Below are 23,144 nucleotides of genomic sequence, written 5' to 3' on the forward strand. Positions count from 1 at the left end.
ACAATACATAGGGACTAAGGTCAGAGTGAGGAACCAGGACGTAACGCATTACAATACATAGGTACTAGGGTCAGAGTGAGGAACCAGGATGTAACAGATTACAATACATAGGGACTAGGGTTAGAGTGAGGAAACCAGGACATCACATACTGTATTACAATACATAGGGACTAGAGTCAGAATGAGGAAACCAGGATGTGACAAATATATAGGGACTAGGGTCAGAGGGAGGAAACATGGACGTAACACATTACAATATATAGGGACTAGGGTCAGAGTGAGTAAACATGGACGTAACACATTACAATACATATGGACTAGGGTCAGAGTGAGGAAAGATGGACGTAACACATTACAATACATAGGGACTAGGGTCAGAATGAGGAAACCAGGATGTGACACATAACAACACTTAGGGACAAAAACAAATGACCAAACATACCACATGATGACAGAAATACCACAGCATCAATTAATTAACAACGTTACACGATGTGTTGTGTGCCCGCGATGTGCGCACGGTGTGTGCACGATGTGCTAACGATACAAATCTGGACGAGTATTGCTTGCGCACATTTGTGCGGACGATTGACGAACGTTGTGCGATAACAATCGTGGTTGGTGTAAACTGAGAAATGGCTAAACAATATATACGGTTTCGTGGTTAAACATATAAACTTGATTTTTTAAAATTTGTTCCTATGTTTTAGTTACATTATATCAAATGATCTTTCTATCAATTTTCTTAAATTCAGAAATGGTGTGTTTGGTTTTTTTCAAACGACTCAGGTCGACACATGTTAAATTATAACACATATGGATATGATATGCAGAAATAATCATATTCATATAGCACTGTAAAATACATAAAACCATATTACTGGCGAACACCTTCCATGTATAAACTTGTACAGTTATTAAGTGTTGACAATATCAGCGATCTTCGTAAACTTGTTAGATATATATTTGAGGCTAATAAGGCACGAGTGACGTAAAACATGTATATCAATATAATATACTGAACAAAGTTTTGATTTCGCCATTGACTGAGATGCAACGCTTAACGCAAATTCAGAGGGGTAGAGCAATTGCGATGTTGATGGATGGTCATAGCCAAACTGCTGTCCCAAAGCAGTTTGGTGTTGGCCCGTGTACAATTAACCGTCTCTGTACACGTTTCTATGCTACTGGGTTAGTTTCCGATCGTCCCAGGAGCGGTCGTCCGCGTGTAACGACCGCACGACAAGACAGGGCGATTCGATTGTCGCACTTGCGCAAGATTCAAGACTGCTGTAGAGACTGCGTAGCATACCTTAGGTACTCATGGCTGACCCATTAGTCCTCAAACTGCCAGGAACCGCTTACGTGCCAAGAGAATCATTGCGCGTCGACCTTATGTCGGGCCACCTCTGACACCACGGAGGCGGCAAGTGCGTCTTGACTGGATGCGCAGACATGGCCCGAATAGGTTTGGGATGCGTCGATGGAGGCGTGGGATGTTCACCGACGAGTCTAGATTCTGTCTGTATCGCTCAGGCGGAAGAAAAAGGGTATATCGCAGACGCGGTGAGCCTTTCGCCGACGCATGCGTGGTTAAACGCGATAGATTCGGTGGGGCTTCTGTAATGGTTTGGGGAGGCATCTCCCATGGAGTAAAATCCCCCTTAGTGGTCCTGGATCAAAACCTCAATGACGTTCGATACAGAAACCAGATCCTCCAACCACATGTTCTACCACTTCTCAGACGTCATAACCTAATTTTCCAGCAAGACAATGCTCGACCGCATGTTGCCAGAGATTTTCTCACGGCAAACAACGTTCAGCCTCTGGAATGGCTCCCATATAGCCCCGACATGTCTCCCATTGAGCATATGTGAGATGAGCTGGACAGGCGTATTAGGAAACGTCAAAAAAAAAAAAACTAACCGCGCCCAGTTGATCGCAGCATTAACACAAGAATGGAACAACATTCCCTTAAGGCGAATAATGTTCTCATGAATTCAATGCATAGGAAAATCCGTGCAGGGATTCGTGCAAAATGTGCCCACACCAGGTACTGAAGTGTCATTTTGTTTTTCGCGGGTATCCCACTTTGCGTAACTACTGATGACAAGAGTGACGACACACAGACTTTTCGTCTACAGTATTGTAAAGAGTAGACTTGTCTCTTCATATTGATATAAAATTTTGTACAAATGTCCTCATATATTATAGGCTATTGATTGCACAATTTAATTGTGCGATTATTTTTTTGTTCAGTATTTATATATATATGTCTATGTATGTATTATTGGCATTTAGAATGTGTTTGTATCTTTCCGGATTATGTAACTTACATGGTGTTGTTGTTGTTGTTGTTGATGATGATGATGATGATGATGTGAGAGTGTTAATGATTGTTGAATGCACAATAATGATGTGGGAGTGATAATGATAGTTGAATGCACAATACATATATGCATTTATTATTTGTAATTTATTGTAAATTATAGTTATCCAATAAGTTGTCAAACTTAAGGGTTACAAGTACTTTGGTTTTGACACGTATTAAAGCCAACTGATAACATGGTCCCGTATACAGGTAAACATAGCAACTTTGTACATGTACCTGGACCGTAGTTTTCCCCACCCAGGGCACTTACGTAACTCGTGCAAGTGTAAAATGCAGGCGAAGAGGAGATATAGACCAACACGAATGCACATAACAAATATTAAACGTCCAGTTGTGTTTTCATTACGGTCATATGGTATCACATGTCAGGCACAGGCCAGGTTAAACTCCGGTCAATCATCAAAATGTTATTTACCTGTTCTGTTACCTTGGAGTCAAACCAATTCTTGACAATCTTACGGTCAGTGTAATGCTGTGTAACAAGCATTGTAAACTTGAACAAACTCGTAATGAATACCATGAGAAATTTATTAATACAGTGTTCCTTTTTCCATACGGGCCTTCCGGATTTGTTTCATTCCGTAATATTGATTCATCAATTGTATGTTATCGCAGATTTGTCACAACAGTCACTCGGCCGACAAACGATTTCTACACATCACACATGTCATATGTACAAACCTCTGGTATGCTTACAAACCCATAACTGCACTTTTAATTTCCACAAGGCCTGGGCTAGTCACTATCGCTCGACGACATGGTAGCACTCTCTATTTCCCGGCATCACTTTCAAACGATGCACGAACGCGGTCATTAGTATTTTCTACTTAATATTTTGACCCAATACCTTAATTTCAATATAAAATAATTTATTCCATTACCTAATAATACAATTATGAAGATATTGTATGAAGTAAAAAATGGATATTTCATGTGAATAAAAATATTGAAATGGAGGAACTTTTTTCTTTTGTTGTGACGGAGAAAGTGGGCGGGGTTTAATTGTCTGTCAACGGCTTTTGCGAAATGACGTTACAATAATTTTGAAAGCAGATTACACAAGGTAAATGCTTGTATCCGCCTCTTTTAATGGTGTTATTGTTAAAAGAAAATATTGTAAATATAAAGATTAACATTTTATTTTGTTTAGTTTATGAGATAATAAATCCAATGGAGCAGTTGGTAAGTTGTTTGTGAACGCTTTGTGTTTACGCAATTTACCTCATGGTCCATTGGATTTATTATCTCATAAACGAAACAAAATAAAAGGTTAATCCTTAATCAATTTATTGTGTGTTGAATACCTCAGTGACATGTACAGTCCTCGACATGTATCTTAAATATACTCCAACCAGTTTATCCTCCCATAATGCAGTAAATGTAATGTACTCCCCTATATATTTTACCACCAGCAACACTTTCTTTGAACCCTTTTGTACCCCTCTACCCTTCTTCCTCTCCCATTCTCTTCTCTTCCATATATTTATATCTATATGCATAATATTCGCCAGTGCCGTCCGATCGCCGCTTCACAAAAAAGGAGACGGATTACCATAAGTGCTTTGTACTTGTTTTCGAATCCTATATGTATATCATGTTTGCATTACAGGAATATTATACCGATAATAAAATAAAGTTTAAACTAATTAAAACATGTTGCTATCAGTTGCCATGTTTGCTTTCCTGTGATTTAAACGTGCACACCCGACCAGTATCGCGGTACGGATCGATTTTTTGTCGTGGTGCATTTTGATGCAACTAAGCACAATACGTGTAAAACCCGATCAATTTCCAGATAAGAAGAGTTTTGTTGCACGGGCATTGCTTATGCACGCCCTATCCCATAGTTATAACCCAGTAACTATTTCTTTACGGGGGTCTTATTACCATGATTTTTTTTCTTCACAATTTGTTGTATGTTTATAAAGAAAAATATTAAATCAAGTCAATATTACTAGCTCACAGACATACGACATGATACTTCCCAGATCTTGTCTGATGTCAACTTTATATTTAATGTATATGGTTTGAAGTGAAATGAATCAAAATTATGATGCTTCCACAATTCGAATCGAAGTTCATGTTTTGTTTTGGTATGTTGTCACCGTATTGTATCGTTTTCTACTCGTCTTTTCTAACAGTGTGTGTGTGTTTTTAACAATAACATTGTTAAATTAACATCACCCAACCCGTCTTTCTATTACATACTGTAATAGAACTAGTCCACGCGTACATGTAATCTTATCTTGGTGCCTTCATTTTAGCTGCAGACTACTATATGTTACAGGTTATCTAATAAAAATCAATAAAATAGTTCTTTATCAGTGTGAAGTAGCGTTACCTTGCGCATGGATAAACAATCATGATCGCAACGGCGGTTGGTATCAAACAACATGGCACCGGCGAGGATATTAGTGTGAAACATGGGGAACAATCTGATGGTATTGATGGTGAGTATCCATAGTTTAGACCAAATTCACCGTTAAGTGACCGTGTATATAACCGCGGTCACTATTTAGTGTAGATTACATTTACCTTACTGACTATATGGTGGCTATAAGTGTCTGTGTCACAGTGTGTTGATTTTGGCCTGCTGGGTCTCTTTGTTCGTAGGAGTTTTGTGTCTGAACATTTTAGCAATTCAGTTGAAACATTAAAATGAAGTTAATATCAAGCTAGTTAATCAAGCTAATGTTGTTCTGTGTTTGTATGTGTTGGGGATAAGGTTGTCGGGTTACGGTGATTCCGCCATTCAAAGTACACTACCTCTCACAGAAACATCTGTTGTGAAACATGTATAGATGAACATTATATTGACCATGCACTCAGTGTTTAGATGATTATCCACAGTAATACACACTACTAAAGCACAACGCAGTTATACCGGGAGCCCATTCCTACATACGTTGTATTTGGTAAGCTTTAACCTCACTTTAGCACTGTTATCTGCACTCAACTCTTCCCCGGTCAAACCTAACCCATATCTACCTCTTCTATTCCTCCCAATGGAAATTCCTACAAGTCAAGTGTTATTATTCCCTTTTCCTTTTTCTTGCACTACCCTCCACACTTTCAATTGTCTTAAGAAAGTGCATGAGAGTATGCTGCTACATAGCCAAACTTAGTGCATGGATAGTTTTGGCATGTGACACAGACAAGTATTGTCTTTTTAACACACTTACAAAAGTCCTAACTCCCATGAATAGAAAAGATAATTAGGATTACATTGGCAATTGCCACGTTCTTCAGATGTGAATAATTTATTATTAAAACGCAATATATCCCTCTTACCCGCCCCCAAAACACCAGGCTAGTGTTTTTACAAAACTCCAAACTCCCATGAATAGAGAAGGATGATACATGCCTCTTCCTCATCACAATACCTCGAGAGCCAGGCTAGGGTTGCTTTTTAATGTCACTTGTCATTATCACTAGAACTGTTTGCTTTTCTATAAAGCGTTATACACCATTCCTCAACCCTACAACCCGGAAGAGGGACACGAGAGAGCATCTATGGTGGCCTATTGGTGTCATTTAGTTATTTCGTTATTTCGCGTCGAAAGAACGAGATTTTAATTGATAAAATGTCGTTGTTTCGTTGTTTCGCCGCGAAAAAACGACATTTTAACTTTACTAAATATCGTGATCTCGCCGAAAAATATCGAAACGACGACATTTTAACTTTACTTAATGTCGTGATCTCTCCGTGAAATAACCAAAAGACGAAAGGACGACATTTGTTACACGAAATAACGACAGTTGTAGGTTCATAATTATCGCGTAATTATTTCGCCTCTTAGCTCGACTTTTGTCTTCTTTTCGTCTTTTCGGGGCGAAAAAACGTGATGACGACAATTTACATACAAATATAGTGTCGTTATTTCGCCAGCAACGGCGTTCTATAATTTGAAATCTCGTTACTTTCGCGGCGAAATAACGAAATAACGAAATGGCACAAATAATCCACCCTAAGCATCAGTTAACCAAGTATTAACACGATATGTGTCGGGCCCTTATTGTCCCTCGTAGTGTTGTTTAGAGGAAATCTGATAACAGTGTTGTTGGAGAGACACGCTTTAGTATAGTAAGGTAGAGGAGTATTTTAAATCAATATCTAAAACCGCGTAACAGTGTTCTGTCGTTAGGGTAAACAAAAGGCTAAAGGGGTACATGCATTGTCTTAAACTAAATGTTAATGCATCTGTGTCATTTTCATAAGCACACAATAGGCCATATCATTCGGAGAAACAATGATGTTTATTCAATCATGGGATGTAGCTGTTGTCTTAATTGTCGTAAGTTGGAAGATATCTATATTAGTCACCATTTAAAGAATGCTTCGGTAGTACTAAGCTATAAACATAATGTAGCATTTCCTGACGGTTCCTGATATGGTGCTGTTTCTAAAGATTATAATTATCCCATAAACTACTTGTGTACATTTAAGTAAGCTAAACAGGAAGCTGAGGTTGACGTGTCTTGTCTGACTTTGTTTACACATATGCTGTTTATCTTATATAATTGTTTGGATGGAAATTCACGTTCTTTGAATATTCACAGAACATGATGACTTAATTAAGAAGAAAACCAATTTTGATAAAGTCTCACTTTCTACAAACTTAATAACCAAGCTTAGTTTTTTAAACGTCTGTTATATTAGGCTTACATTTTCTATATAAATTACAAAAAAATCCAGACCGCTACTCAATTACATAGTTTATGAAATACACTTACCAGGTATCACAGTCGAACCATAAGCCAAGATCGCAACACGTGATATAACATCACAATGAACATGATACCAAAGTTTCATTAATAACAGAAACAGCCTACATGACCTAATATTTCAGTAATAACTAAAACCATTTAGCATTAATGTCAAAATAAACAGAAACAACTAGCCTAATTTACAATTAATGACATTACATATAGTAATAATTATTGTCATTTTAGCATTATTGTCTCAAATAATAGAAAATGTTACGCTCTTTTAACTTTAATGCATAGAATAGCAGAAAAAGCTACTTATTTTTAACATTAATGTTCGGAATAACAGAAATAGTAAATAGCTGTTAACATTATTGTTTGAAATAGTTAACATAGACACTACATTTTATTTTAATGTTTGGAATAACAAAAATAGGGAATTGCTTTTAACATTAATGTTAGGAATGCCTTCAATAGCTTATCGCTTTTAAGATCAAGGTTCGGAAGAACAAAATAAGCTTATTGCTTGTTACATTAATGTATATATTACACTCTGGCACAATGGCACGTAATGGAAAGCCAGGATTGTGGATCTTGGGAGTACAGTATAAGCGCGGAGTCATTTCTGATGTAGGGTAGACCTTTCTGTATTGTTTTTACTGATAGTGACCTCGTAATTCATCTTTTTGATAATTGTGACAAATTTACATTTAAAAGATGGTGTAGGATATTTTTTTCAGCACTTCGTATGTTTTGTAGTCACGTAGCATGGTGGGTACCTTTACTTCATACTCTATTTATACATGACGACAGTTGCTCTGCCTTTGTCGGCTGGTAAAATCATTATGGACTTTTAGCATCTACTGATGGGCGGAATGGGTAAACATGTAACCCGTTCCCCTCACTGCCTGCAATATTAGAGTGCAATTGGGCGAAATGTCTCTTTGATTTTTGACAGCTGAATCGGCACACTGTGGCTTAGTGAGTTGTTCTCGGTGGTTTAGAGTCGAGATTCCGGCCATTCAACTATTTGCTTGACAAAGGAAACAGACGTTTACGAAAGCTCACAAAATAAGTTTTCAAATGTTGTTTGTGTTCAAAATAAATATAGGCTTTATTATTCATACTAACTGATGAATCTTTTTCCGAAAAACAGAAAGATCTTATTGGTTTTTTTTAACATTTATGATTAGAATAACAGAAATAGTGAATTATTTTTAACATTTATGTTTGGAATAACAGAAATAGCTCATTGTTTAAAACAATTATATTTGGAATTACAGAAAAAGTTTATTGTTTAAAACATTTATGTTTGGAATTACAGAAATGGTATTTGTCTTTTAACATTGGTATTTGGAATTGTATTAAGCATAAATATTTGGAATAATAGAAATAGCTAATTGTAATAAGCATAAATGATGGGAATAACATAAATAGTTTTTTGTTTTTCACATTAATGTTCAGGATAACAGAAATGTTTATTGTTTTTAACATTAATGTGTATACCAACAGAAATAACTAATTGTTTTTAAGGTTAATTCATCGAATAACAGAAATATCTTACTGTTTTTAACATTATTGTTCGGGATAACAGCAAAAGCTTATTGGTTTTGGGATAAATGTTTGGAAAAACAGAATAATCAGAATAACAGAAATAACAAATATCTGTTAACATTGTGGTAGGAAGTTATAAAACTATCCGATTGCCTTTAATATTCACGTTTGGAATAATAAAACTACCGTGTGGTTTTGAAAAAAACTCGAAATAAAAAAAATATGTAAATGCTTTTAAGGATCCGTGTCACATTGCACTGTGGTGTTTAGCCCACCTGAGACCAAGTTTCAAGTGACCTATTGTGATCGCCCTTTGTCCGGCGTCGTGCGTCGTGCGACATCCGTCGTGCGAAGTCCGTCGTGCGTCGTGCGTCGTGCGTCCGTAAACAATTTACATTTTCGACTTCTCCTCAAAATCTGATGAACCAATTGTAATGAAATTTTGCAGGAACCTTCCATGGCCAACCATATTGTGAATTATATGGTCCCCAGCCCCAAGGGGCCCAAACGGGTAAAATTGACTACAATTTCAAAACTCTTCTTCTCAATTTCCAGATATGGTAGAATCAAATACTCTTCGTAGATGGAAGGGTTTTAAGGTGCTTTACCAAAATTGTGAATTTCATGACCCTGAGGTCTCACGTTACCCCCTGGGGAGGGGGTAAACTTTACTATAGTTTATATAGGGAAATCACATTTTTGACCAACATTTGTTAAATTTTCATTGGAATACATTAAATTTCGGTTAGCATTATCAGTATTGGATGGCAGTTTGATGGTATGCACATATCAGCCCTGACTGACCCCCGGGGGCTTATGGGTGTGGCCAAAAAGGGTCGAATTGACTGAAATTTCAAAAATCTTCTCCTCAAGATCCAGATATGTTAGAATCAAATACTATTCATAGATGGAAGGGTCTTAAGGTGCTCTACCAAAATTGTGCCCCTAGGGTCTCACGTTTACCCCTGGGGAAGGGGGGGGGCAAAATTTCTTATGGTTTAAATTGGCAAATGATACTTTAGATATTTCATGTTGATATCTTGAATGGAATTATAACCCTGAGTTTGATCATTTGAAAAAATTGAGCCAGTCCTACCCCCAAGGGCTGTAGGGCGGGGCCCAAAGGAGTCAGTTTGCTAAATTTTCTTCATTTTCCTTGTTTAGAATCAGAGGTGCTAGTTTCAAATACTTTTCAGTCTTAAATCTGTTTGCTAGGTATTGAAAAAGGTGTATTTATTGATTTTTGTCAATTTAAATAATATTTCTGTTCATGTTTTAAAAACAAAAATCAACTCTCTGTATAAATATATCAGAACTCAGGTGACCGTTAAGGCCCATTTTTATTTAAAAATAAAATGTTAAAGAAATAACAAATTTTAGTCTAAATGACAGAAATTTTAAAAAAAAATCATTAAATATTCATGACTTTTATAAATAAGTTTCTCGTTTTGTTTTTACAACAGCTTGTGGCAGCTTCAGTGGGACAATCGCATCAAATGTCTGTAAGCATTGACCATGTAGTTAAAAAGTCGCCGTGCCCTGATGCTAATCGTGACTGTTTTCCTATCTATTATCGGGTTTGTGTCGACCTCATTGAAGACAGCAGGTACGTTTTTCATATCTTCTATCTTGTCAATTTAAATCAATAGAGGCGGCTTATTAACTGTGATTTATCAGGATGTAAGTTCTGATGAAATTCATCGAGTAGTTTATAATATGACTCATTAATCTTTATAATTTACGAAATGGCAGTAATTCTGCTATGAGAACTCAAGCATGATTTAATGATCTTTGTCCCATTATACAGTGGGTTTTCGTTTTCACAAAAACCTCCCCATGATTTCGTTTAAGATTTAACTGTAGCACAGTTGTGCCGGTGTATTTCCGTTGACCAGGTAGGTTAAGTTTGTCAGCTAGAGCGATAGTACAACAGTTAGAAGCCAAGGGTTCGAATACCGGTCTAGCCCAGCTGCATTTTAACATTCAGAACCCTAATATTAATAAAGAATTTGTTAATTTCATCATAATACTTTTTCGTAAAATGTGCCGCGAAATTGATTTATCAAAGATTCAGTCATGCCGGTCAAAAACAAATCCTAGTCCATAGTTATGGTCTTTCGCAGTGGTACTAGGATCCTTATGTATGTAACGTTTTCAAAGGAGCTTTCATTTCTAATCGGTTTAATCAGTTTTAATCAGTTTCTCGATGCGAAGAGAATCTACAACAGCAGTGTTTAAAAAATCCGTTCAAAGCCGAACTAGAATTGAATTCGACATGGATTTCTCTCATCAACTTTTACTCGAAGTTTATTTCTGATGTTGGTGGTTTTAAGTGTTGTGTCCGTGTATCAAGATGGGAATACAATTTATTGCCACTATCAAATGTCTGTCCTACATGCAGTGCTATTTTATCTATGTATTGTTCTTAGCGTGCTTTGGTTTAGCGTACCACGACGGACAATTACACGTTTGTCTTAAGTTTGGATAAAAACTGCTTACTTTGAGACCGTAACAACATCAGATGTAATTATTCGTTTGCACTCTAGGCTGTTAAACGTACATGAATGCATATATCGTTATGATTTCAGTAAACATATCACCGGGGTTTATATAAACATCTCCCTCTCCATGTAATTAAACTTGTTATTTTCGTGAAAAAGACAGAAAAAAGATATTTAAGTTATAAGCAATAAATGTGGGGATTAGGTTAAAAAACCAGTGTAAGGAAATACTAAAGCAAATAAAACAAGCAGATTTTGTGTAAGTTAACTATTTTTCAAGCATTTCTTACTACTGAGTTTTATAAATCACAATAAAAGACAAACATGTGCAGATTTATTCTTGTCCACCAATACACATGTAGTTTAATGTGCTTTCGCCTCTACTCCAGTAGCGACGTGACCTAGATTGCCAAATGTAGGCTGTTGTTTTGCGTGTGCAAGCAATGGCCATGCCCCGTTATTATTTTGCCAACAAGCTGATGTCGTAAATATTGGTCGTGTGACCTTCATTTGACACAGCTTCTTTGTCAGTGAAAAGTCTCAAAAGGCTCATTGGTTACATTTGCAATGATCTGGGAGCATCAGGAGGAGCGTGTGTATGATTGTTGGACAAAAACACATGTGATTTAATGTCCACTCACGCATGGTCACTTAGCAATGACACATGTTGTTACTTTATCATAATACACTTGCTAGTTGAATGTAGTGTAAAGCTTTGACACATGGGATGGATATGGCTCTGTAAAAGTGGGGATCGGCATAATACAGGCCGATATCCATATCAAGACAGTACGCTGTTTGTTAGGGAAGCATTCGAATATATCAATACGCATTTACTTAATCATTCTCTTATTTATGAGCACCAATCAGAATTCATGTTAGGTTATTCTAAAATAGGTTACTTAAAACATTTTTAAATTGTGTTTATCAAAGGTTTTAGTTTAATGTCTAAACTACATCAAATAATGTCAAACTTAAATATTTGAAATATAATGTTGATATGAATGTATTGAAATATTTTATGTATTTACTGTTAAATATTTTACGTCAATGGCTTATGCAGGCTTTGCCTATTTCTACATTAATATATTCTGCAATGAAATCAATGCGTTGAAGAGGACAGCCCAGTGTCACAAATAGAAATAGCATTGATGTCTCAGCAGTTATAGTGCTATAATAGATAGGTTGGTTGATTGACTAAGAGAAGGAAAATCAAGAATATACATACATTTAATATCATTAAATAATGAATAACTTTCAGATCGTGCTCTAGAACATCCCACACTTGTAATGACCCATTCCACTGTGTTGGCATGAAAATGGACAACAAGCCCTTTCCACGGCTACTACTTCCACAGCAGACTGTCACCAATGAAACATTTGTGAGTGTTTTTTTTACAAATAAACGATATTAACTTTTCTACTACAATTGTTTCATAAATCGTAAAATATGCACTTTAACACATTTAACATTTCACGTTTCGCATGTGGAAACGTAGTTTGCAGTGATAATACATGCAACATGTATGAACACATATAGCACACTTTTGCAAAAGTTGCGAAAACCTTTCTTATCCCGATGAAAATGTAAAATCACTACATTGCTGTGAAAATAAAATATGACTACAACACTATTTCTGGTTTAAGTTGAGCACTGTGTGTGTTGGTGTGTGACGATTTGGAGAGTAAATCTGTGAAGAATCATAACGTTTATATCTCTGACCATTACGACGACGACCTATTTCTTTTACAAATCGGATATGAAATGTGTTCGCCGTCGTTTCTGTTTTGTTGAGACATATTCCGCTAGCTTAAGTTAGTGAATTATACAGAAAGTCGGAGAAAAAGTACAAAAAGTCATTTTTTTTCATAAAATGCCTATCATAAACTTGCTTGTGATGGGTTGAAGCTGAAATATTCTGCGATTTAGCTTAAAACAAGAGGGCAACGGTGACTTTAATTTGAATTGGTTGAATTATTTCTGTATTGTCTGGTTTTGATTAAATTTACTACACAAGTGTATTATGACACTAAAAACGCTGTGCGATGCATACTTTGCGAGTACACGTGTTGCTTTGGGGCCTTTTGTAAGGTCTTTGTTACAATTAGATAGCCAAAACAAGACAAATTACAAGAAAATGAGTCAGACAGCCGATCAAAAGAGTACTAATAAAGATAGAACAAAGCGCAAAGACAGACAGTCAAACCGTGTTGTAAGAATGCAAAAAAGACCAAACAGATAGACAGATGGTTGGAAAGAGATGTCACAAAATCAAATGTTTCGAAAAATAATAATTTGTTAAGTGAGGTTTATGATAGGTGTTAAATACAAGGTCACGTGTGAGTCAACATTTCAATATGTTCGCCAAATGCAGTTCTCTTGAGGATTTCCTTATATTCCATTTTGTTAATGATCAAAAAACAAATTTTCACAATTAATTAAAAAACTACGGACAATTATTTTGATGAATATGTATTTATATGGATAAAAGAGCGTTATATTTACCGAGATAAATGCTTTTCTCTGTCATTGATGTTCATAATACTATTTTTTAGATCAAAATCTCTATTGCTGAAAGTGTTTCGGAGGGTAACCCTTGCAGAACGGCTTCAGCACTTGATTGCCGGTATTTGAACACATCGTATCAATTCAGCAATGTAAATTTCAGGTTTGTCATTTCGACAAAGATTTGATTTAATGTACAATTGCTACATAAGTACTGTCATTTCTCAAAGTCTGTTCTGCAGTTTCTTTCCTTTCACCAACACTCGGTTCTAAAGTGCATACCATTAATAAAACACGTGTATTTATAGCCCAGTAGTAATAATTTTACCCAAACTCATATTCATACCGCGACGGCATTATTTCTTAATTCTAATAACAATGATGAATCAAACACAACCATTACATGTAGCTGTTAGGTTCGGCTTCAGAATGAAAATAATGTTATCTTTTTTCTACTTTGTCTAAATCATTATTATCACAATGGTTTGTCTGATATTTTATACATTATATACATTTAAACCATGTTTAATATTGCAACATTCTGAAAAGTGTTTAGTATGATATACAATACTTTATCTAGTTCATATCATTGGTTTTTTTTGTAACTCAGATACAAACGTATGCACCCTAACAGAAATGCTTTCAACCTTTTTTCGAAATCTTACAGTTTCCAGGTAACCCTGTCAGATATACCCGCTACATCAACCTTCGTCTCAACGCCTATACACACTGGTGAGTTATCAACGCTACCAGATATATGATAATGTCTTTATCAGGTACTTACTACTTTATACCATCTAACGGTCGCATATATTAGTCATTATGGGTTGTCTGTATGAGAATACTCAAGAGGTTGAGAACGACTTGAGCATAACTTTAGAACAAAACCAATTTTCAATTTCAACAAATTTTACTGACAATGTAAATTGGATTGGACAAAGCCTAATAATCCATATAAACACAGTGTAGGGGAGATAACTTTAATTTAGCTTGTTAGATAAATATTTTTAACTAATATTCAATCATTTTCTGTTTATGTTTCGGATATTAGCATTTAATCACATTGTTTATTTGTTGACAATCATTCCTTAATAAAATATAAGGGATACAGGCCCACACCACTGGATATATAGGATAAGATACCAAGAAATACACATTTTGTAAAATTTCAGAATATGACATGGATTCACAGGGGAAAATGTAGTTATTATTATCTGTTATTGGAGTTGATTCTTGTGAAATTTAGCTGCTAACAAATCATTACAAAATAATCATGTAACTATAGAATAATTAAAACAGTATCTAGAGTAGTAATCTTAAATTCCGTCCAGTCCATTCCGAGTTCCAGAGACGTGTGAAAGTAGATATGATATATACAAAAATGAATATACACCAGTATCAATATGTATCTGCATAGCGAAACCAACAATACTAGCATCACTTTCAATGTAAAGTTTGAGGTTGTGAGAGGTATTACATATCAAATATATTAGTTTAACGAATATAGTCGGATACATTTGTAAAATGAATATGTTGATATCAGTGCTGCATAGTATGCCCCTTTATAAAACAGGTTTTAGATTATACTGATTATCAGTTATACCACAGTTATAAATGTGTGTTCTCGTTGCAACCTAATGTTATTACAGAGTGGTAAATGCATTTCATTTTCATGTCCAAATCTACATGCTGGGATGTCATTCAGATGATCCATATATATGCCACTATTTAAGTTGCTAGCATGATTTGTGAGCTGACCAATTAAGATATTAAATTTTCTTGGCCCAAAGTATCTAAATGTTCTAATATTTATTTTATTTTTTTATTTTTATTTACCTTATCTGATTTGATATATGATATATGTAGGGAAGCAGCAATCAAATTTTCTGTAGAGAGAAGCTTAAATTCTCTACATGCTGAGGGGGGGGGGGGGGGGGGGGGCTATTGATTGAAATAATCTTTATTTCTACAAAGTAGAGGATTGAAATATTCAATGATGTCTCCTATTATCTTTGACGATTCATTTTTGTCCAGTTTCTGCATAAATCTTATTGAATGAAGTCCCTCTACGCAAACCAGTGATAGTTCTCACTGCCTCTCTAGCTGGATTGATTCTAGAACATTTTTATTTTGTTTACTACAGTTGTCCCATACTACATCCCTGTATTCAAGTATTGGTCAAGTAAAAGATATATATATATATTGTTTTAAGGCTTTTCTATCCAAGTTGTGATTTTAAATTCTCAATACATCCATTCTTCTATATGCTAGATCAGAAATACTGTCAATATGATATGTCCATTTTCCATCACTACTAAAAGTTTATTAATAAAAGTTTCATTACAAAATAGGATATCTGGATGATTTTGTTCCCTTTTTCTTGGAAAATTACATATTCAGTTTTCAGCAAATTAAATTTAAATGTATTAATAGAACCTATATCATTGGTTAATTTCAAACAGTTTATTTAGTGTTGTCTATTACATAATAGAGGGAAGTATCATCAGCATTTTTTTTTAATTTTACATGTTACACATTCTGTTATATCATTAATATAGATTACAAAAGGAAATGGACCGAGGACCGAGCCTTGGTGTACACCAGCTTTGACATGCTCATTAATTGCATAAAACCCCTCCGTTGATACCATCTGTTGATACTCTCTGTTTTCTATCAAAAAGTTAATTATTAAACCATTGCAATTTTTCTCTTTTTTTTACCATATGATTCCAACTTAAAAAGCAGATTATCGTGCCAAACTCTATCAAAAGCCTTACTTACATCACAAAATACAATCTGATTTTATTTTTTTAATCTTGGTTATTTACAATAGTGTCATATATAGATAATAACTGATTTAGAGTTGAGTCTCCTAGTATGAAGTCTGATTGGTGCTTCGTTATGGTATCACATTCTTTCATATAATTAAACATAAGTTTAAAATAACTTTTACAAAGATTTGTAGATTGCATTAATATTAGCTAAGAAAGAGGTATAATACCAGATTTAATTGTCCGTCTAGTCGCATACCCCCCCCCCCCCCCAGTTCCCGAGGGGGGACTATAGGTTTGCATTCCGTCCCTCCATCCGTACTTCCGTCCGTCCGTCCGTCCATCCGTCCAATATGTTGTCTGGTATTCTATACTTTTTTAAAGGAGTAATCAGATTTGGTGTACAATGACATCTTGGGTAGGCGGAGTGCAGTGTGCAAGGATTAGGTCACTAAGACCAATGATTTAACCTTTGACATTTACTTATGAAAACTCATGAATACGTTTGTCCGTGGCATATCCTCTATACTACATCACTTGGAGTAACCAGATTTAGTGTACAGTGACATCTTGAGAAACGAGTGCAGAAAACAAGAATTAGGTAACTTTGGCCTATGACTTGACCTTTGACCTTTACTTTTGACAACGTTGGTCCGGTGCATATCTTCTATACTATTTCACCCGTAGTAACCATATAAGGTGTACAAAGACATCTTGGGATGGCGGTACAAGGAGAACGTCACTATGACCTCACTGTGACCTTTGTTTTGAACAGTAGTTACATCCTGACATAAGTGCATTGTTAAATATAATAATCATTACCGGTGAGGAACTATGGATTGCCTTGTTACAAAGAAGGGTCAGAGGACATATTAGAAAAGGTGCTAATTTCTTTATTATCTTGGGTAGATTGCCATCTGGGCCAGAAGGTTGTTTATCATTACGTATATACAATTGATCTTTTTTGTCCTGTTCAGAGGAGGGAGACAGATCTAGCAATCTTGCACCATTTATTAGGAGGTTTAGATTGGTCACAAAGTGACTGTTGCAATTCTCTAACGAGGACTACTGCTTCATTTCTAGCCTGTCTACAATTTTCCCAATTAATTGCAGTGTTGTTATTTACCACTTTTTTATGTGATCCACTTTTCTGTCTAATTTTTTACCATATATTATTCCTCATCAAAGGTTTATCATTAGGGCGAATAGTTATAGTTTTAGTTGGTATACATTTGTTTATTTGATTTGTGATGGAATCTGTTAAAAAATATTAAATTCTTCAGAGTAAAGATTATTTATTAGTATTTCCAAATTGATTCCATTTAAAGCTCTATTCATTTGATCAAAGTTTGCATTGTCATAGTTTAACATAGTTTTATGATATGATTTTTGCTTGAATACATAATTTGAACAGGACAAATGAATAACAGAGTGATCAATGCATATTTGTGTATTCACTGTATTATGTTTTATATGATTAATTATTAGTGAATAACATATCAATAGCAATGGCAGTTGTTTGTGTTATCCTGGTAGGTTTATTAACTAGATTTGTTAAGCTATTATTCCATTCAAATAGTGGCTTATAAGAATATTGAAAATATTTTCATGTATGTCTCCAGTTATTATTATGTGAAGGGATGTGTTACATGTGTTAACTAAAACATGGTCTAATATATCCCAATACTCTACATTTTATACAGGTCTATAACTACATATCCTTAACAACATTGTTTTCTTACTAAAAATACTTAAACCCATATTATTTCGATATCATCATGCTCAAGATCAATTCTTCTTTCAGTATGTACTGTGTCTTTGTGGGAGATAAATACTCCTCCCGATAGTCTAGTATTTCATAGTCTGTGAATGTTATGGGAATGGGAGTTAAATATTATTTCAGCATCAGTTACATTAGGAGCAAGTTTGTTTCAGTAAAGATCTAACATCAAGATGTGAGATTTCTATGTTACACCGGGGGCCTTGGTTTAGTTCAATATCGTTGTAAAGGATTAATAGGTTTTGAATGTTATATACAAAATATTCAGTATCATCAAAGTGTAAACAATATGTACTGTAATAGCTAGGGTATGTAATTTTACATGCAAATGCTCGGATGGTCAATGTTTTGATATAGTAATACTCCTTATAATATAGATGTGTCCCAATAAATAGAATAACGATATTCTTATACTTAACATTATCAAAGACAATCGAGTGGTAAACATTAGGATACATCAATAGGTTTCTGGTGTAAACAAACTTACGATAGACATAATGACAATCTCTGGAATTCGACTGTGGACTGAGTGGACATGGAGTATAGTAAAACAGTACATTAAATGGATAGTAAGTAAAATGTTTTTTGCAAGGTATAAACAACATTCAACTGATTCATTACTCTAACAACCAATCCAGGATCAACATGATGAGAAGAATTTGAAAACGCGCAAGGTGATGCCGTGAACCGGAAACAGCATCCGGTGTTCCTGTTAAGGAATTAGTTAGTGATAAAAAATATAAAATTATGAAAAAAACATGTGATGATAACAGCATAGTTTTTAATGTAAACATGCATATGGAGAAGCTGGGGACGACATTTTTTTTTTTTTTTTAATATTCATGGTATTCCTCCGCGCAAATCTATCTGTTTACGTTTGTCCCAGACCGAGGATCTCGAAGAAAAATATTATTTAATTGACTTTTTATTCATAAAAATGTATTAGGTAGAAATATATATATGATCGACAAGTAATCAACCAATGTTTTAAGGTTTATCGTGAGAACAATTGCTCATCGCGAGCACGTGGATAAAATCGAGAGGCCACCTCTGACAGCGTGAAAATATATTGTTGTATATAGCATCAGTTGCATCAGCCATCACTTGTAAACATCGTCAGTTCTACTGATCAGTTTATAACTAGTTGTATTTATAATCAATTTAATAATATATATCAACAGTTGAACATGACAAGATCGTGGGTATTTTTTCCTTCATATTTTGAAGCTATAAAGATTATTTCATGGTTCAAACTTTCTTGGACACCCCACATATATTTAATAGTAGTCAAGTATGTTAAATAAATCGCCTGTATTTATTTTCCTAATTCCATAACAACCACGAAAACAACGAGTGTCAAACACAGGAAACATTTCATATTATACAGTATATGTACATCATTAGTTTTGTATGCCATGTATATAGATCCGACTACATCGCTGCCATCTAGCGGAGTTAGCAGTACATCATATCCATCGACCGGTTCATCGACGTCAACATTGACGTCACCATTGCTTTCAACAAGTGGGGATATTAATCAAACGTCTGTGACAGCTTCACCGACCGGTATTTCTCTAACCTCTACCCGTGGTATAACGTCACCTCCTCCCGACACAGAAACGGCGGCAGGAAAAGGTAGGTAACATTAGGAAATACTTCCTTTTCTTTTTTTCTTTTTTTTTTTAATTCCAGACAAATCATATACATGAGTAACCGAGGATGGAATACATCAGCTACGGTCCTTTACATTAATAATCTCTTAATTAAGCATACATATTCAAGTTTTATCATGATAAATATTCTGTGCAACTCTGTTCTGCAAGAAGGCTTTGAATTAAAATATATGAATCTCACCAAAATTTCACACATATTTTTTTTTTTTTTTTGTCGTAAATAACCAGTTTATCATTAACTTAAAATTTGGTTCACAAATATAACTTGCATAACATATGCCTAGAAAAATAAATATACAATAAATTTATAGGAATTAATTGAAACAGGGATTGGGGGATAGTTTGGGTAAAAACGCATCAATTTATCCAGAAAAAAAGAGGGCAGGGATAAGAGAGACATAAGAGCAAGAAGAGAGGAAGAGAGATTCCCGACGAAAGCAATAATTATTTATAAAGGGGTGATGATTGTAAATCTATCAGCAGATGAAAACAATATAGTAAAAAGAAGAAAAGAGGAGAGAAAAAAAGTAGATTTACTTAGTTTTTATCCATAATGACAATATAGTTGCTTGGTATATGTATGTATCTATATATATATATATATGGGTCAAAGAAGTAGTATAGACGGTAAAATCCCATATAACACTGGATCCGAATGGAGGTATGTCCGTAGGATACGAATAACCTAAAGTAGTATATGGGGCAAAGAAGTAATTTCAACAGTGTGGACAAGTTTAGGTTGTCAAACTTTCGGAGCGATCCGCTCCTTTATCAAGACACAGTGAAACAGAATCTATATATATAGACTATAAAAACTTCCGAATTGGCATTAATAATGGAAACAAATACAATGTCGATCAGTTCACTATATAATTTGATTACGATAGTTTGGTTTTGGTTTGGTTTGATTTTATAATGTGTAACGTCCTATAAACAGCTAAGGTTTGCGTGCTTGCGGGTTTGTGTGCTGGAGGCAGGGTATATCGGTATATTGCCTCTGCGAAAGCACGGAACTGATGCCGATTTAGAGAGCTAACTCACTAAAAGTACAGTACTCCGCACGGTCACTTTATACTGACAACGAGTGAACCAGTTGTTTCGATAACCCTAAATGCTGAACCAAAAGCAGGGATTAGCAACTACCATTTTGAAGGTCTTTGGTATAGCCTGTGGACAAAAACCGTTCCATACCACACTAGGGCAATAGTTCAACACTAAGGCCAAAAGTGAGGTATTACCAAGCAAGGACCTAGGAAACAAAACCTTTTTCAGAAACTTAAAAATGAAATATTAAGATCCAAAAAGTTACAATGGGGGCAGTATATCAATTATGAATAATGGTTTCTGGCATATTCTTATAAAAGAAATATGCCTTTTCAACATTTGTTGAATTTAGTGTTGTACAAATATAATTCGTTGCTGATAACTTGGTATTGTACCCCTATACATGTCCGTTAGGCGGTACATACGTGTTCAGCTACCAATCTTACTTACTGACAGGACCTTTGGTCGGTGGAATTATTGGTGGATCTGCTGCCGTCATTATTGCCGTCATCATCGCTTGTTGTTGCTGGAAACCCATGTGTAGAGTAAGTGATATGAATTGCCGCCCTGTATAAGCCGTTATATTGTGTTTAATTTGGGACATATGTATATCATTTTATATATTGTTATGCCGTATTTGAATTGGTAGATATGTACGAAGATAAGTTTATACCTTTTTGCTGTGTTTGATTTCGGAGATATGTATTTATCGTTGTGTTTGGATTTGGAAATATGTATATTCCGTTGTGCTGTGTTTCGGTTTGGGAGACATGTTATACCGTTGTGTGCTGTGTTTGTTTTGGGAGATATGTATATACTGTTGTGTTGTATTTGCTGTTGTGCTGTGTTTGGTTTTGGAGATATGCTTATTATGTACATAATGTATATACAGTTGCGCGGTGTATACCGTTGCGCTGCTATACTGGTGTGCTGTGTTTGGTTTGGGAGGTATGTATATACTGCTGTGCTGTGATTGCTTCGGAAGATATGTATATTATGTATAAACAGTTGCGCTGTGTGTACCGTTGTGCTGCTATACTGTTGTGATGTGTATGGTTCGGGAGATATGTATATACTGTTGTGCTTTGTTTGGTTTGGGAGATATATATATAGGTTGTGTTGTGTTTGGTTTGGAAGATATGTTTATACCGTTGTGCTGTGTTTGGTTTGGGAGATATGTATATACCGTTGTGCTGTGTATGGTTTGGGAGATATGTATATACTGTTGTGCTGTGTTTGGTTTGGGAGATTTGCTATACCGTTGTGCTGTGTATGGTTTGGGAGATATATATATACCGTTGTGATGTGTATGTTTCGGGAGATATGTATATACTATTGTGGTGTGTATGGTTCGGGAGATAGTATATATAGCGTTGTGTTGTGTTCGGTTTGGGAGATATATATATACTGTTGTGTTGTGTTTGGTTTGGGAGATATGTATATACTGTTGTGCTGTGTATGGTTTGGGAGATACGTTTATACCGTTGAGCTGTGTATGGTTCGGGAGATANGTATGGTTCGGGAGATAGTATATATAGCGTTGTGTTGTGTTCGGTTTGGGAGATATATATATACTGTTGTGTTGTGTTTGGTTTGGGAGATATGTATATACTGTTGTGCTGTGTATGGTTTGGGAGATACGTTTATACCGTTGAGCTGTGTATGGTTCGGGAGATATGTATATACTGTTTTGCTGTGTTTGCTTTGGAAGATATGTTTATTATGTATATACAGTTGCGCTGTGTATACCATTGTGCTGCTATACTGTTGTGATGTGTATGGTTTGGGAGATATGTATATACCGTTGTGCTGTGTTTGGTTTGAGAGATATGTATATACCGTTGTGCTGTGTATGGTTTGGGATATATGTATATACTGTTGAGCTGTGTATGTTTTGGGAGATATGTATATACCGTTGTGCTGTGTATGGTTAGGGAGATATGTATATACCGTTGTGCTATGTATGGTTTGGGATATATATATATATAAATATACTGTTGTGCTGTGTATGGTTTGGGAGATATATATATACCGTTGAGATGTGTATGGTTCGGGAGATATGTATATACCGTTGTGCTGTGTATGGTTCGGGAGATATGTATATACCGTTGTGGTATGTATGGTTCGGGAGATATGTATATACCGTTGTGCTGTGTTCGGTTTGGAAGATATATATAAACTGTTGTGTTGTGTTTGGTTTGAGAGATATGTATATA

General features: G+C 35.3%; 1 protein-coding gene across 2 annotated transcripts in view; it reads left to right on the plus strand.

The window, feature by feature from the left end:
- The first annotated feature begins 4,731 nt into the window (after positions 1-4,731).
- LOC110465412 (daf-12-interacting protein 1-like) overlaps positions 4,732-23,144 on the plus strand; it is a 30,065-nt gene continuing 11,652 nt past the window's right edge. The window contains exons 1-7 of one of the 2 annotated variants that reach the window (XM_021521205.1): positions 4,732-4,842; positions 10,117-10,259; positions 12,416-12,536; positions 13,711-13,823; positions 14,328-14,392; positions 19,637-19,846; positions 21,385-21,473. In XM_021521205.1, coding sequence (XP_021376880.1) covers positions 4,816-4,842; positions 10,117-10,259; positions 12,416-12,536; positions 13,711-13,823; positions 14,328-14,392; positions 19,637-19,846; positions 21,385-21,473 — 768 coding nt within the window. In that variant the 5' untranslated portion in view covers positions 4,732-4,815. Of the gene's footprint in view, positions 4,843-6,559; positions 6,688-10,116; positions 10,260-12,415; positions 12,537-13,710; positions 13,824-14,327; positions 14,393-19,636; positions 19,847-21,384; positions 21,474-23,144 lie in introns of those variants that run through there. The other variant, XM_021521204.1, reaches the window with a different exon arrangement.

Source organism: Mizuhopecten yessoensis, unplaced genomic scaffold (genome assembly GCF_002113885.1).
Source record: "Mizuhopecten yessoensis strain PY_sf001 unplaced genomic scaffold, ASM211388v2 scaffold11073, whole genome shotgun sequence".
NCBI classification, from domain to species: domain Eukaryota; kingdom Metazoa; phylum Mollusca; class Bivalvia; order Pectinida; family Pectinidae; genus Mizuhopecten; species Mizuhopecten yessoensis.